Genomic DNA, 17,440 nt, shown 5'->3' on the forward strand with positions numbered 1-17,440 from the left:
AGCACCAAGCCTGATGTGGGGCTCAAACCCACGAACCATGATATCATGACCTGAGCAGAAGTCAAGACGCTTAACCATCTGAGCCACCCAGGTGCCCTTTAGTGTATAATACATTAAATATGAGCACTTTTCATTCTGAATTCCAGGGTAAATACATGTACTAGTATGTAGTAAAATTAACTGTTAGTAGGAGACAGGATAAAAATTCCTGAGAGGTCAGTAAGAACATCCTTTCAATGTAATTTTTTTGTTTTGTTTTTAGGGGTTGCAGATGGTGTAGGAGGATGGAGAGACTATGGAGTTGATCCATCTCAGTTCTCAGGGACTTTAATGCGGACATGTGAACGGTTAGTAAAAGAAGGACGGTTCGTCCCAAGTAATCCCATTGGAATCCTCACCACGAGCTACTGTGAGTTGCTGCAAAATAAAGTACCCTTGCTTGGTAAGTAGCTATGCTGTGTGTTTTCCTCTAAAGAAGCTCAGGAGATGGTCAACAAAACCAAGAAAATCACTTGGCAACCCACCTTTTTTTCTGAGGCTCTTTATTAAGCAGAGTTTGATAGAAAAGCTCTGAGCTTCTCTCACTCTATACATAAGTACTACTGCTTGGAGGGGATGTAAATAGGTGCGGCCACTTTGGAAAACAATTTGGTATTATGGAATAAAGTTAAATGTAAACAGAGTGTATGACATAGCAGTTCCACTCCTAGGTCTATACCCTAGACCAGAGAAGCTCTTGCATATCCGTGTACCAAGAGATAGGTACAGGAATGCTCATATAACAGCAGAAGACTCAGAACAAATCTAGAAAGTCCATTTACTGTAGAAAAATGCATTTTGAAAAGGAACAACTTAAAGCTGCATGCAATATTCAGGAACATGATGTTGAGGGAAAATAGAACATTGTGGAATATCACCTAACAGTTTAATTCCACATTTCAAATTCAGAAACATAAATAAGTAAAACCATATTGTTCAGGGTTTCCAAAATGTGATAAAAGAAGAAAGAAAAGTAAGTGGTTGTATAGTTCAGGATAGTGGTCCTCTCCAGGGGAGGAAGAAAGGGAATGGGATTGGGTATGTAAAATTAAGTTGATTACCTGTGGGGAGTTCAAGTTGCATTTAGGTACCCTAGACTGCTAGCAGGTAGCTGATTAGTCTGTGAGTTAGCATGACACAAAATAGATCCCCATTAATCTTGTATTAGAAAACTTCCAAATATCTAGTGTGTGTTTATCTGGTGTGCTAATAGAGCATCTTTTGGCCAAAGCTTCTACATTTGTTTGTTAAATGGTTTCCTGGGAACTTACCCAACAACTTACCCAGCCTTCTGAGCAAGCTCTCAGAAGGCTGTTATTAAGTTTCTGCTAATTGCCAGCATCTTTCTGGTTAGTAGAAGTAGCCTCCTTCCCAGTCACCATCCATTTTTAAAATCAGCCTCTGATCAGTGTTAATGGAGATTTCCATGTTGTAAAATTTTGCCTTCAATTTAAATCTTTTATAAGAAGGCGTTCTTTTTATCATGCTGCCATCTTCTGTCTTAGTGCTGTGACTAATCAGCTTGTTTTCCTTCTAACTGAAGAGAAACCTTGTCTTGAGGTTTCAATATACCGCTTTGTCTTAATCCGCTATTTTGGACATGCAATCTGGAGCTTGCCTGGCACAGTGAAACACCCTAGATTCTATTTCTAGCACCTCTGTCAACTTTCCATATGACTTTGGGAAAACTACTTAACCTCTGACCCCCTTGCTTCATTTGTTCAATGGAGAGATCTTTTTCTGTGAAAAGGAACAACTCAAAGCTTCATGCAATACTCAGAAGCATGTTGAGGGAAAGAGGGCATTGCAGAATACTATCTAAAAGTCTAACATCTGACAAAGAGCCTATAGACACAGATTCCAGGTCCCAACTCCTGCTTGTTCCCATGAGTCCTTTGCCGACACCCCCTATCAATTCACTGCAACTTGGAATGAGCAATTGCAAAGCAACAACTATCCTGATTTTGTTTGTTTTTTTTTTTTAAAGATCTTTTTTTTTTTTTTTTTTTTTTTTAACGTTTATTCATTTTTGAGACAGAGAGACAGAGCACGAACAGGGGAGGGTCAGAGAGAGGGAGACGCAGAATCTGAAACAGGCTCCAGGCTGTGAGCTGTCAGCACAGAGCCTGACGCGGCGCTTGAACTCACGGACCACGAGATCATCACCTGAGCCGAAGTCGGCCGCTTAACCGACTGAGCCACCCAGGCGCCCCAACTATCCTGATTTTGTACTTTGAAAGCTTTAGCTTTGTTTTTTGCTATGTTTCTTTCTTATCCCTCCTTCCTTTCCTGTTTACCCTCATGTAGTTGGAAGGTCTTAAAATAAATGTAAGGACATATTAGAAGTTTTCTTACATTGAATATTATAATCACTTCTTTTCTCCTAAAAGGCATATTGAAATAATCCTTCATTACCATGTTTGATACATACACGCTTCTTTCACCTAATCTACACTCCTTTAAGCTGTTTAAACTCAAGCATCTTTTGGCGAAGACAGCCTGCTGAATTTTACTGAGCCTCTGATACAACCGCAAATAATGATAACTTTAGGTAAATCTTTTTTTTTTTTTTAATCCAGGAATTGCTAAAAAGCCTATAACACAATTCCAATATAAAGGTCAACTACTCATTTCTTAAGAATTTCTAGCTGCTTTGATATCCAGGTCGGCATCACAGGCTAGTTGTCAATATATAATTTCTCAGAAAACTAAGTGGAGTTAGGTCTTATAAAACCAACATATCTTAAGAATTTGAGGGGGTGAGTCATAATAAGGTTCTTTCTTTACTGCACAAAAGGCTCCATAGTAGTTTACAAAATTAGGGGCCAGTGATAAAAATTATTTCCATTTTAGCATGAGTGATTTGCTTGGGTCCCTGTGTGGATTGTCAGTGGTCTGAACATCTTGACCCTGTTGTCCTCAGCGCTTTTTTTCTTCATTTCCTGCTTGTTCCTCTACAAATACACAAGAATAATGTATTCCAGGATTAGGCTCTCAGGGCCCGAGCCATGTGCACACATCAGTTATTTGAAGAGGCAGAGGAGGAGTATATACTCCCAAATCCAGATGATTCCGTAACACTGGGCTTACCTTCATTTGTGCTGCTTTGCGTGTTAAAGCTCTGTCATTCACAAGGACCGTTTTGACTCCAACTCAGCAGGTGACCATGACGGCCACAGGGGTGGCAAAACAATAGCCTGGGTTTGTCAGTGAGTAATAATGAGTCAACATGAGTCCTTCCTGCCCCAGGTTTTTCAAGGCTGTGCTACTCATCTGTCATTTTTCGTCCTCAGATTAATCCCATCAGCTTTCAGAAGACCTTTTGTGTGGTGATTCTATTAATGAAAAGTGATTGGAGTTTTTGTGCATTGAGTTAGGAAGGAAAGGTAATTGGTGATCTTAACGTAAGCTATGCAGATTATCTGGTGGCACTGCCAGTTCGTTACAGTGCTGTGTTTTTCTGTGATGTTTAGTGGCTAGCGACTAAATAGCTTAGCGTTAAGGTGTCCGATTAGATAACAAGGAAATGGAATTTCTGAACATTATGATGAGATAAATATTTTAATTTAAGTGTTTTTATATTAACTTACACATTTTTATTAAGGAAAAATTAATAAATTACCCATAATCCCACTAAGGAAACTTAATATTTTAGTGATTATGCCCCCTGATTTTTCTTTTGGGTATGTTTGTGCATAGAATAACGGTAATATGAATTGTGCATCTACCGTGTGCTTACAGCAGCCCCATGAGATAGATTCATAGGTACTTCTGTTTCTCATTTTGTTAGGAAGAAACTGAGGCCTAGAGAGAATAAGTGACTTGCCCACAGTCACACAGCTAGAAAATAATGGAGCCCTGGGATTTAACGCAGCTGGTTCCACAGCCTGTTTATTTTTTTTCATTTTGCTTTTAACAGGCATCTTAACAGTTTAGCTTTTGTCTACTATTATCTTTTTAAAATTACATTAAATTTTACTTTTTTTGAATTACAATTTAAGTTTGAGAACACTTTTTATTTAAGGAAACTTAAAAAAAAATTTTTAATGTTTATTTTTGAGAGAGAGCAAGCAAGAGAACCAGTGGGGGAGGGACAGAGAGAGAGGGAGACACAGAATCCAAAGCAGGCTCCAAGCTCCGAGCTATCAGCACAGAGTCCGGGGCAGGGCTCAAACTCACGGACCGCAAGATCATGACCTGAGCTGAAGTCGGATGCGTAACTGACCGGGCCACCCCAGGCGCCCCTATTTAAGGAAACTTTAATGCCAACTTGTAATCTACTTGTTTCGCTTAAGTTATCTTTCATTTGCAAATATATTTCTCTTAACAATTTTAGTGACTATCAGATAGCTAACACTTACTATGTGTTGTAAGTGTTTGACATGCTTTAACTAACTTTATCCTCACAAACTACACTAAGAGGTAGGTACTGTTATCCCTGTTTTGTAGATTAGGAAACTGAGGTGCAAAGAGGTTAAGTAAGTTGCCCCGGGTCACCAGGTGAGTAAGCGACAGAGCCAGCATTCAGATGGGGCCAGGCTGACCGCAGAGTCTGTACTGCTAAGTATTCTGTGATAGTGTGCAGCCTCCTGCTGCTACATCCTCCTGGAGGTGCTGTAACTGATTTAACCAGTCTCTTAATGTCAAATGTTGAGGTTGTTTCTAGTTCTTGGACAATGCTTTTGTGCTTACTTTGTTTACATCTCTAGTTGTTTCTTAGGAATTGCTAAATCAAGTGATACACACATTTCCCAATGTTGTATTGCCCTTCAGAAAGGTTGTTTAGTTTTACCCTCCCACCATCATGGAATAAGAATGACCATGTTCCCTGCACTCTTGTCAACACCACGCAGGATTTTTTTTTTTCTTTTTTTTTTTTTTGGACTCTTGTTAAACTAATAGGCAAAATGGCTACTAGTGTGATGATGATTTTTTCATATATTTAAAGACCATTTACATTTTCTTCTTGGTGAACTGTTTTTCTATTTTGCCACTTTTTCTGTAGGTACAAGTTTAAATTTTAGTACTTGAAAGCAGTCGTACTGGTGGTACATCAGCTTTTCAATCTGCAGAAGGTCATGTGAGCTGTGTGCTGCAAAGCTACACAGAAGCTTTTGCTCTCTGCTTGGACATGCTCGCTTCTCTCTGAACATTAATGGTCTCTGTAAGGTCAACAGGTAGATCCCATAGGCTACCTGAGAAAAATTGGTCTTGTCACTTCATAGCAAGTCAGTCTTTGATGAAGGTTCTTCATGACCTCAACAGATGGAAATCTGGTTATTATAGTTATGTGCCCTCTTAAATTTTAGTGAATTTCATGGAGAAGGCTTCCTGCTGATGACTAATGAGAAATGTCAGGAAAACATAACATTCTTATTCTGGCATTTAAGTATTAAAACTTAAAATTTCAACAACATGGTTTTGAGCACTTGGCACAGATTATAGTGCTATTGAAATGAAAAAAGTATGGTTAGATACCAGCCATTTTTATTGTTTTCTGTCTCTGCAAATGAAAGAATTCAGATTCAGGGGCCTGCTTACTATGTGTAATATTTCTCTCCCTATTATGTTGACCCTGATCAGGTTACTGTTGACACTTGTCGGAGATTTGGAGCACGACTAAGATAGGCAAAGGAGGTTCCAGTCGTGGCATATTGCTTTTTGGGGTGATGTGATAAAAATGTGGATGCAAAGATAGGAAGGTAGAAAGAAAAACTAAACGGGGATCATTTTTGTTTCTAGGTAGCAGTACTGCCTGCATTGTGGTGCTGGACAGAACTAGCCACCGCTTACACACAGCAAACCTGGGCGATTCGGGCTTCCTGGTTGTCAGGGGTGGTGAAGTTGTGCACCGATCAGATGAGCAGCAGCATTACTTCAACACTCCATTCCAGCTCTCAATTGCACCACCTGAAGCCGAGGGAGTCGTCCTGAGTGACAGGTAATCTCCCCTCTTGGCCATTACATTAAGAACCAGTAGGACATGGCTCGCCCACATCCTCCTCCCATCCCCCTTTACCTACAGTGGAGATGGGCATTTTCAGTTCTCATATGACATAAGGCACATTGAGAATGTTCTCATCAAAAAGATCTTTTAGTTTGACTTTGAAAGATATTTTGCTGGCTATTACAGCCAAGTTGAATTCTAACGAACACCCAATAATTTGACAAGACTGAAAATATTCTTCAAGCTTACAGAGTATCAGTTTTTCATACCAAGACCAACATGGTATATACGGTTATATTTGTTAAATCGTGCTGGAGAAGTGAATCATTGTCTATGCATGCCACTGCCCGTATGAGAATTTGCATATGTTGTTAGGGAAGAGTTCAAACAGACATCTGCTTTATTTATCAGAATGACTTCCTGATTCTCAGGGCCTCCTATTATATGCATCAAATAGAACTTTTAAATTGTCAAGACCTTTCAAGACAATAACTACTTTTCTGAATCAACTTTTACAGTTTATCTTTCCTAAGATCAGAGTACAGAATAAAGCTAAGACAGTCTCAGATTCCTCTTCCTTTAACAACCTTATGGGACCTGGCACAAACATATTTGATTGTGCCAGATTATGATTATGATTCATGAATGTTGTAAAATGGGTAATGAACCTTTTGTAAAAATAGAAGTAGTCTTGTAAAGCTCTGTTGTCTCTACTTAATAGTTCTTATTAAGCCAGATTTTGAGTGCAAACTAAGATAGAATGATTATTACTGCCATCTTTTAAACTGGAATGAGTATATTGTATAATTAGGTATTCAGGATTGTCCATCTAGGTCTGTTGCTGACTCCTAGAGAGAGGGAAGCATTTTTTTACTTTCAGATTAAGGTATGCTACCATAATTGGAAGAATATTTCATTATAGTCCCTTCTTCAGTTGGCTCTAACATACATTCATATTAGCCATATTGGAGTGAGGAGAAAGCAGAACCCCAGGGGGTGGTAGATACCAAGCTCAGCTAACAGTTACAGAGAGCAGTGTTTTAATTTTCCCTTATTTGATTCTTGTTATTTTGGCATCTGAGTGCTAGAGCTGCCCTGCCATACCTCACACGCTATCTTTGGGACAGTCTGGTCGGGGCAGCGCTCTGGCCTGCCAGCGAGGTGGAGGTTGCTTCCCCCTGGAGCCCACAGACAGCTTGCTAGCATGTGACTTCAGCTCGTGTTTCAGTGCAGTCAAAAGTTTCCAGCAGCACAGTATGTTCAATCAAAACGGGCAAAACTGCAGCTGGCGGAACACCAAGCTCATGGGTGGGAGTGTTGGGAGAAGAGGACAAACCGTCCAATGGTAGCGAGTCTCGCACAGGCAGGATAGCAAAGGACACTCCTGGGGAAGAAAAACCTCAGCATAAAATAGAGCTTCACTGCCAACCTGGTCATTAATCTAAACTTCTAGAATCTGATTCGTTTCCAAAGTCTGAGCAACTGTGAAGTGTCTTGCATTGTTTCTCTTTATTCCACAGAAGAAATCGACCTGGTTTCCACCAGTTTTACAGTCTTTTTTCCTCCTGCTGAAGGACATTTCTTTTGTTACTCAGTTCCTCATATCTATAAAGTATAATTTTTCCTTAATTTACAGGTTTCCTTTAGTTTCCTTTTGGTTTGCTGTCTTTACAAAATATTTGTGATATAAATGTGTAAGTGATATGTGTAAGCCAAAGCCCATCACAGAACTTTGAAATGTGCTACTTCTTTTCCTCAGTCAGGAGTAGATGAACCAGAAATTTTCTCGGTGCACTTTGTATAAATCCCCAGCAGGCGTGGGTGGGTGGGTTTTTATGTTTTCTCTTCACATATTTTATAACATATCAGTTACACAAACAAGTTGTGGGATTTTTCTGTCAAGCTCAGGGTACTTGGGTCTGGCTTCTCCTTTCTGGATCAGTGTATAAATTTTTTTCTTTGCATTTGTTCCCTAATTACAGGTTAAGGCAGATTATTAGATATTTCACCTTTCCTTCACCTTGGAGGCTTGGATTCAGTGAAGCTGGCCTTTGGAGATGGCTGAGAACCAGCCTTTGGGAGAGGGCCATTGACTCTTTGAGTATATGATCTTTTCTCCCCACCTGAGATTCCCGCCCCCCTCCACTTCTTGTATCTGTTTTCATCAGGTGTTATCACAGAAAAACAAACAAAAAACCACTCCCATCTATCTTTTTTAAAGTTGCATACAAAAAGATGTAGTGAAAAATCTACCTCCTATCCCATCCCCCAGCAATACATTCTCTCTCCTCAGCCACTGTTGTCTGTTCTTTGTGTCCTTCCAGATTTATTCTCTGCATATGGAAGTGTCTGTGCTTATGAATCTACCCCCCCTACACACACACACACACACACACACACACACACACACACATATGCACACGATGTCTGTACATTCCTCTCTTCATTAACAATGTGTTAAACAGTTTTTCCCAATTTGGAGGGTTACTTTGTTTCTTCACTTATTAGATATTTCTTGAAGACCTACTTTGCACCAGGTATACTAATAATTAAATACTTAGGTGATGACAGGGTGCCTGGGTGGCTTAGTTGGTTAAGTGTCTGACTTCAGCTCAGGTCATGATCTTGTGTTTGTGAGTTTGAGCCCCGTGTCAGGCTCTGTGCTGACGGCTCAGAGCCTGGATGGAGCCTGCTTGGGATTCTGTGTCTCCCTCTCTCTCTGCCCCTCCCCCGCTTGCATTCATTCTCTCTCTCTCTCTCTCTTTCTCTTTCTCTCAACAATAAATAAACGTTAAAAAAAAAAAAAAAAACTTACATGATGAGCACTCTTTAAGCCCTGGAGACACACAGTCCCTACTCTGCCTTACTAGTCCATACTAATACTAATCTAGTAGTAATAATACTAGTGATTACTGGCACTATAGTGAGACATACCATTGTAGGTATTTCATGTGAATTAATTCTTACAGGATTTGCATGCTCTCTTCCATGGTGCTCTCTTGTTACACTATTAAGGCAGCCTCCTGAGAGCCACAGTCAAGCCTGCAGGGAAACTGATGAGTAGAAAATGAATAAGAGAGGATGGAATTTGGCTCTAAAGAATTAGGAAATAAAGACTCATTTCTACTAGGCTTTTAGAGGCATGTTAGTTCTGACTCAGAAGAGAACCCTTCCTCCTTTTAAGCCATATGTGACTAATCATCAAATTCAGTCTTACTTGGTAGTTTCAGTTAAGCTTTTGAAACATTTATATCAGATTTTTCAATTAATTTTTTTCAAGGTTAGGAATTTCAGAACAACTGGGTTTTTTTTTTTTTAATGTTTTTTATTCTTTTTTTGAGAGAGCGAGCCAGCACGAGCGGGGGAGGGGCAGAGAGAGAGGGAGACACAGAATCCAAAGCAGTCTCCAGGCTCTGAGCTGTCAGCACAGAGCCCGACGCGGGGCTCGAACTTGTGAACCGTGAGATCATGACCTGAGCCAAAGTCCGACACTTAACCTACTGAGCCACCAGGCGCCCTGTGACTGTTTTTTTTTTATTTTTATTTTTTATTCTGTTACTATAAATTAGTTTTTCTTATAGCCTCATTACAATATAACATAGTGCCTGTTGGAAACTTTCACCATATCTCTGAAGGCCTCTTGTAACTTTGCCCCTACCCTGTCCTTGTCACAGCCCGGATGCTGCTGATAGCACGTCTTTTGATGTCCAGTTAGGAGACATTATCCTGACGGCAACAGATGGACTTTTTGACAACATGCCTGATTATATGATCCTTCAGGAGCTAAAAAAGTTAAAGGTAATTAACTCAAAGGTTAGTTCGTGGAAGGAGAGGCCCTCTCTGGGCAGCTAAGTTTTATTGGTACAATTGTATTATCTCTTTTTGTAGGAAAGGACTCTTGTAAATTTAGGAAAGAAATAATAGTTCTGGTCTTTCAAGCAATTGTAAATGGAAATAGTCACAATTGGAGCACTTGAGAAAAAAAGAGGTTTCCCACCTACACCTTTTAGTAGAGTGGTAAAGGTTAAAAAAAAAAAAAAAAAAAAAGTGGTAAAGGTAGGAAAGTCCAGATGAGACATTTCTTGTATTTTTAATTGTATTTTAATGGTGCTGGTTCCTGGTTGTCTTTTTCTCCTTTTATTTCTTAACAGACTCGGCAGGTGTTGAGGTCGGGAAAGACAAGAAATCACCACACTAGAGCCAGCCAGGCCAAGGGCAACAGGCAGCTAGGGGCCTTGATGTCATCTGAGCTGTCCCAGTAACTAAAAGTTCAGACTTGGCCCATATAGAGAGTGGAAGGAAGTGAAAACCAGTTTTTCCATATTTTCCTGGCTTTGTAAAAGTACTAACTCTGGGGAAAATTAGTCTTTTCCTAGGTCCTTACCAGTAAGCAGTTATGACTTAAAGTAAGTTGCTGAACTTTTTTTAAGCAATATTTTCCTCACCTTTAAAATGGGGGGGCGGGGGGGAGGGGGGAGTACCATGGTCTTAGTTAATCCTCACCACAATGCTATTATAATTTATAGACTAAGACCATATATACGAGGTCCTTAGTGTCATGCCCCATCTGTGGGATATAGTAAAGGTCAGGTGCTTATATGGAGCTGGCCCTGTGCTCTGTGTGGTGACAGGGTGGTAAGCAGAAATGACACATTCCTTGCATATGGAGCTGACATTCTAGTGGAGAAAGATAATACAAAGAAAGAAATATATAATAAATGTTGGTGGCTTAGAAAGAAACTAAAGCAGGGTGAAGGAACAGAGAATAAAACAAGCTGCTGTTTTAGAAAGATTGGCCGGGGAAGGCCTCTTTGAGGAAGCGACATTGAAGCAGAAGCCTGTTACTTATTTATACTAAAACTATTCCGAGTCTTAGCATGTTAGAGCTAAAGTGGACCTTGTTTCCCATCCCCATTTTACAGATGAGGAGGTTGAAGCAGCAAGGATAAGGGTATGGATCAAGATCACACAGCTAAACAAGAATCTTTCATCATGATATAAAATTCTAAAGGTATTTTCAATAGGACACCTGGCAGCTCTTACTTGGAGAGCAAACTGTGTGGTTGGCCAGGGTCGCATTCCTAAGCAAGGAAACTTTTGAGGTCCTCCCTGAAGTGCTATCAAAATCCACCTTTTCAGTCCTGTCCAGTTTTAGCAAGAATACCTTAAGAATTCCAAATGGGAAAAAAAGCAGAAACGGAAATCCAACCTTCAGGGCCCAAGGCCACCTGAGCAAAGAATGACATCTGACTGACATCTTGTGCAGGCAGCACTGGTGGCCTTGTTCATTTTACTGAAGGTGTAATGTTTTAATGTCTTCTCTAGAGTAAAAACTGAAATGCTGGAAACTGTGGCTAGATAAATGTTACTGTCTCAAAAAGTGGTATTTACAAAAAGCGTATGTACTTGTGTGCAGAAATCCTACGAGGCATTGTGTAAAAATAACTCCCTCATCCTTTCGTCTTAGAATTCAAATTATGAGAGTATACAACAGACGGCAAGAAGCATTGCTGAGCAAGCCCATGAGCTGGCCTATGACCCAAATTATATGTCACCTTTTGCACAGTTTGCATGTGACAATGGATTGAATGTGAGAGGTAAGCATTCCTTAGGAAGGTCATAGGGACTAACTGGGGACATAGTCGGATGGGAGCATTCTGGGCTGTGGGGTGAGGTAAACTAGAGCACTGGGGTGAGACCGGTAAGCTCTCCTCTTCAGTTGGGAGCCCGTGGCTTTGAGCCTGGTCAGCAGGCCCTAGCACTGAAGGACAAGAGCAAGTACCTGTCATCGTGTCTTCCCCACAGAGGATGCCCTCCAGAACTGAACTCCATTGGCTGTAGAGGCAGGCGGAACCTGAAGCCCTTTATTGCCACCACTGCACTGCTTGGACCTGAGCCCAAAAGGCCTCTAAGTCTGCCTAGAGGCCCTGGACATTCCTAACAGCTTAACATTCTGCCCTTCACGGGTCTGACATTTCACTTCTCCCTTCCTCTGGCCTTGTGGGACTCGTTGACAATATTTGCCTGCCAGATTACCACAGCAGGTTTTGAAGAGGAAAGCAATGTTAAACTGCCCTTGCCTCAAGAGTCCTTCTATCTGCTGAACGATATGTAACTTCGGGAGCAGGCCAGCAGCTCAGTCTTAGAGCTGGGGTGACATGTTGTGCTGTCGTATCAGAACTTGTGGAGTTGGTCAGTGTCTTGCTGGTACAATATTGTGACATGTAAAGCATTTCTTAGCCCTCCAGGAAGTATTAAAATAGAAAAAAGCACATGCCATAGCTGTTTGGCAGATTAGAATACAAGACTATTCCTAGTTTCAAAACATTAGATATGTTTGTCCAAATTAGGATTGTGAGTAAAAGCCTGTAACTTTCTCATCAGGCAGAATTTATCCCAACCAGATTTGTCTAGTTTACTGCGATTGCTGTAGACAGAGGATGTGGTAGCCATTTTGATAGAGCTCCTGTGGTAAAGAAGCAGCGAAGGTTTTTTTAAACCTCCGTTAAACTACATGTCATTTTTTTAAAACTATTTCTCTTTATCAGATATTTTCCATATCAAATACTTTTCTACTAGAGCATGTTGACACATCAAACCTGCCTTACTTGCAAACTTTTATCTCCTAGTACCTGCTTAGGCTTACATTTTTAATTGACTTTTCCTTTTAAGATCTCTGAATACATTTTCATTTTCATTTTCATTTTAGGTGGAAAGCCAGATGACATCACCGTCCTTCTTTCAATAGTGGCTGAGTATACAGACTGAGCCGCCTAGGTGTCAACTCCGGCCTTTCCTTTCATCTTCCCAAGTTCTCCCCTGCCACATGTGCTGATCCTGCTGGCGGGACCGTGTTTCTTTGCCACTGATCTCGATGGCCGGTGATGTAAGCCTTTGCCTGTCTTTTTGAGACCCGGTTGAGATCTTTGTGGAGAACCACTACTGTCGTTTGTTCGCTAGCTCATTATCTGCCAGCAACTTTGAAGAGAATCAAGATTTGAAGATAGGCCTTCACTTCCTACTGTCCTTTCTCCGATGGGATGGAGGTTTTCAAGGCCAAAATGGCTATTGCGTTTCCAAAATGGTTTAGGCATTGAAAATGATGATGTTGGTAACGTGAATTCAGAATTACAGTGTGTAAAAGGGATTTTTAAAGTCTAACACAAATTGTATGTTATGGTACATCTACTAGAAACATACATTATCATCAAAAGAAACGTTACACACGTACTATACAGTCTTTGTTATGATGATTGGGTGTGGCTTTATGTTTTCATTATAAACTCCTCTTTTTCAGGGGCTTATAATTCTGCTCTAAAACACTGCTCTGGATTATGAAGTCTTTATCCCAGGAGCTTTTTTGTTACAAATTGGAAGAAAACTTCAGTTTAGTTCTATGGATGCAAATGTTCTGTGGTTTTTAAAAGATGCCTAATTGTACTCCTGTAAGGAAAGTTTCGGCAGTTTATTGAGTGGTCCAAATCATAGGCTGGTGGCCTGATCTGCAGGAGGGGTGAGGGAGACTCCCTACCAACATTTTTCAATGGAAATATTATTCAATATTGTAAACTCCTCAAAGCCTAGAAATTTAATGTTGTGGATGAAGTTCCTCCCAGCTGTCAGATACGATGCCCCTGTGTGGGAGTCCCGGGGCCACAGGCCTCACAGTGGACAGCTGTAACATTGAATTTTGTTGGCTTTTACAGTCGTGCTACTCCTGGTCTCCCTGTCAGACCTGTCATTAGTAGCCTTGTCTCTGTAGAGCGTGCACCACATTCGGGGAGTCTGTGTGGAAAGAGCACCTTGGGCGATGGCAACAGCACAAGAGTCCACAGGGAAAACTCCTGGTGATGATCTGACATTTGCATTTGCCCTACACAGAAATTTAGGGGTTTCTGAATCAAGCTTAATGTTTACAGTTTCCGAATAGCCATCTTGCAGTGTATAGTTTCCTTATAAAACTACCCCGCATTCAGTTTTCCCTTTATCTGCAAGCCCAGACTTATTTTTAAGGTTTGTGTACAAGTTGACTGCTGTAAAGATATATATTTTTGGGTCAGTTTTTTTTCCTTCATTAACTTGGTGGTAGAAATATATATATATATATATATATATATATATATATATATATATATTTAGAAATTCTTAAATTAAAGCCATGTTTTATATATAAGTCAGGTAACATTGGTGTATAGATGAGAATGCAATTAAACCTGATGAGAATCTACTGGAGGAGAATACAGAAAGTCTCTTTCTCTAAAGGAGATACTTATTCCCTGGTTTATTGCATTAAAACTTATGTTTGAGGTTACCTCAACTTGTTTTAAAAGATTTTGTTTTGTGAATTTGTACTGTATATTTGAGTAACTGTCAAGCTTTTGTTTTATTTAAAATTGTTTAACATGTACCATGTACATGTCATTACTATATTTCAATGCATCATGCTTGTAACAGGCATTTCATTTATAATAAGAATGAGTTATTCATTTGTAAGCCGTTCAGTAATTTATCTACTATTCCTAAATTGGCATAATGTTAGATATCTATTTTGAATCACCTTTAATTACATGTCAGAATGCCTTAACTACCCTAACTTGACAAAACAGAATTCTTTGGTAGAGGAGATAGGGGACTGGGCAGGGGGATGGAGGGGAGACTGTTGAAATAATGAGTAGCCATCGTGCTTTGATAAAACACAGAAGCGTGAGTGGCAAGTGGTGGGGTATTTATTTTGCACAAACTGTTTGCAGTCTCTGTGTATTTAAAAAGTAAAGAAAGTTGCATCCAGAAGGGTTTTGTTGGAAGGAATACATTTATACTTGGACTGACAATTTCAGTTCTTTTGTTTGGGTTTTTAATTATTTCTGGTCAGAGGTATGTAGCCTTATGATCTGGATATATTTTGCATTAATTTTCCAATGCCTACATTTAATTCCTTGTAAGAGCAGTTCTGTTCAAGTCACTGGCTTTCCTCTGCTCTCATTTAACCCTTCAAACACAATCTTTATAAAGCTAGATTGGTGGTGTTTTACACAACACATTTATTTAATCAACTTACTTTTTTTGAGAAATGACTGTTAGAAACCGACATCGTTTGTGTCAGTGATGTTGAAAGTAGCAGGACAAGAATTGAGTTTCACAGTGGAACTGACTTTGGACCTGGCCTGTAGATTAGTGACACAGTATTTTCTCTATTTTCTTTTGCCCTGTCCTTTGTGTGTTGAGCACTTCATTTTGTGACTGGGGGTTGGGGGGAGTGGTCAGTTGAAGTGCTGCTTAACAGGGAACTCTCCTTCCACTCCCAGCGATCAGAGGCTCTGCTGGACCCATACTGGAATTTTCCAGGTCACAGAACCCAAGTCTCTGGGGGGTGTGACTGAGATATACTACTTGGTGGGTCTGATTCTGAACTTGATGTGTGTGTTAGTTGTATTTTAAATCAAGCAGTATAAACACACACACAAACACACACACACACACACACACAATTTGCCTCATCCAATGGACTTTTATAACAAAAGAGAATTTGGATTTCTAATTTACAAATGGCAAATTATTTATCCCTCTCTGGATGCACCAAAGACCAGTAAAGTTTATAGCTTTTCCATCTATATTTATAAAGCAATACTGTATTATAAAAATCAATATTTTTATCACATGCTTGAAATTTTTATTTTATTCTGTTTTAAAATGTGCACTCGAAACATATCAGAACCTTATTTCTTCCTGTGAACTTAAGCTGCCTGCGCACAAAAAAATTTACTGAATGGATAATGCAGTAGAATCCATAGGCTCTTCAAAACTGAAAGAAGAAATGGGGGTGGGGGAAACAAGTTATTTGTCCTGAATTACTGTCCTGGCTTGATGTGGTTGATAGGTACTAAATCACAAAAGAATCCATTCCAGGTATGCATGTCTGGGGAGCGGGCTGTGTCTAGATTAGAAACTAGATTTTAGCTTTGCGTGATAGGAGTGTGTCCTCTCCTGTCAGCTGCATTTGTTCTGGATAGAACAGTAGCCTTCAGTACCACCAACCCACCACCTTGAGTAACGAGGCAGGAGTTGTTGGGATTCACTGAGTCGGTTTTGAGCATTTTGGAGATTGTAAACAAGATTGGCTAGAACTGTAAATGTTTGTCCTCTGGAATAAGTTCATGGTTCCTTGTCACCTTATACCAGCTATCTTTGGTAGAAGCTACAGCATCCAATTTCCCTGGAAACTATCACATTTTGCAGTGAAAAAATTTTACAATATGAAAAACAAAGCAAAATCTACTTATAAAATTGAAAATGTGAAGCAGAAAAGGATTTGGATTCTATTTGCTAAAAAAAAATTCTTTGCAAAATTGAACTTCTCAAACTAAACATCAACAGTGTCCATGGCAAAATTTTAACTGTTAGCAGGTAGTTTGTGGCAAAGATGGCTAAATAATGAAGCAAATTTGAATTTGTGTATACTAATGAGCTGCTTTTTTCTGTTGAGACTATCATTGTTTGTCTTACCCAAGAGGCAATGACCTGAATTGGATGTCTGAAATATAACTTATGCAGGAATAGTTCTGTAAATACATTTAAATAAACTGTAAAGATATTTAATAAATATAGTATTTATACTAACCTGCGTTAACTCCTCTTAATTTGAACCTTAACTACGTAAGACACCAGCCCTTGGCATTTTGTGGATCTCTGTCAAGTCCTCATTTCCAAGGCTCTTAGTCATTCCAGCAGTACTCCTTACTTTGTAGCTATCATTTTCTGTCTTTTACTAGTTTATCCCACTTAGCTCTTTTTCACCAGCTGGTTTACTACATCAGTTTAGCTGCCTCAAAAATTCATCAAAATGGACTGATAATTGAATGTAAAATATAGATGTTTTCCCAACTGAGAAGGCTTTTGCATCTTCCAAAAATGGTATGGAATGAAGCCACAAAAAAATCTGGTGTCATTTAAACTTAGCATTCTGTATGCAAATTATAAAACCCAAATTACATACAATTTAATAGTGTGACTATCTCTTCCAGACTTGTGCTGCATCCAGGCAATTATTGGTGAGGGTGCCTTCACAACGTGCACCCCTCTGCCCATTTCAGCGAGTGAACCAGAAACTTCATCCTCTGCAAGGAGACCTCCGGTTACTCTTGGGGTACACCTGCTCTCTGTAGTCATCCGCAATCGTTAGGAATTTGTGAAATTTCAGTGTTAATCATCAGTGTAAGCATAAGATATGTAAATCTTTAGCCTACAGTGTGAAAGGACTTAAAATTATGTGGGCATTGCCAATTTCCACAAAAAGCTTGGTGAAAGCCCATTTTCATTCACTGAGGAACATTTTGGGATGAACTTGAGTTTTTATTAGGTTATTGTGGGTAGCTCTGACTCACTGACTAAGCTACAAGAGCCAAATTCATTCTGGTTTTAGTTAGAGCTCTGTTCACAGTTCTGCAGTTTACTAAT

The 17,440-nt window shown here is 39.7% G+C and overlaps 1 protein-coding gene across 3 annotated transcripts in view; it reads left to right on the top strand.

The window, feature by feature from the left end:
- PPTC7 (protein phosphatase targeting COQ7) overlaps window positions 1-13,086 on the top strand; it is a 33,960-nt gene extending 20,874 nt beyond the window's left edge. Inside the window, exons 2-6 of one of the 3 annotated variants that reach the window (XR_007455238.1) lie at window positions 263-442; window positions 5,782-5,980; window positions 9,661-9,784; window positions 10,909-10,997; window positions 11,454-11,539. Coding sequence is in view for 2 of the 3 variants with exons in the window: in XM_049619340.1 (XP_049475297.1) it covers window positions 263-442; window positions 5,782-5,980; window positions 9,661-9,784; window positions 11,454-11,583; window positions 12,696-12,754 (692 nt within the window). In the remaining variant the exon portion in view is untranslated. The other 2 variants (XM_049619340.1, XM_049619341.1) reach the window with 2 other exon arrangements.
- The last annotated feature ends 4,354 nt before the right edge of the window (window positions 13,087-17,440 follow it).

Source organism: Panthera uncia, assembly GCF_023721935.1.
Source record: "Panthera uncia isolate 11264 chromosome D3 unlocalized genomic scaffold, Puncia_PCG_1.0 HiC_scaffold_8, whole genome shotgun sequence".
NCBI classification, from domain to species: Eukaryota; Metazoa; Chordata; class Mammalia; order Carnivora; family Felidae; genus Panthera; species Panthera uncia.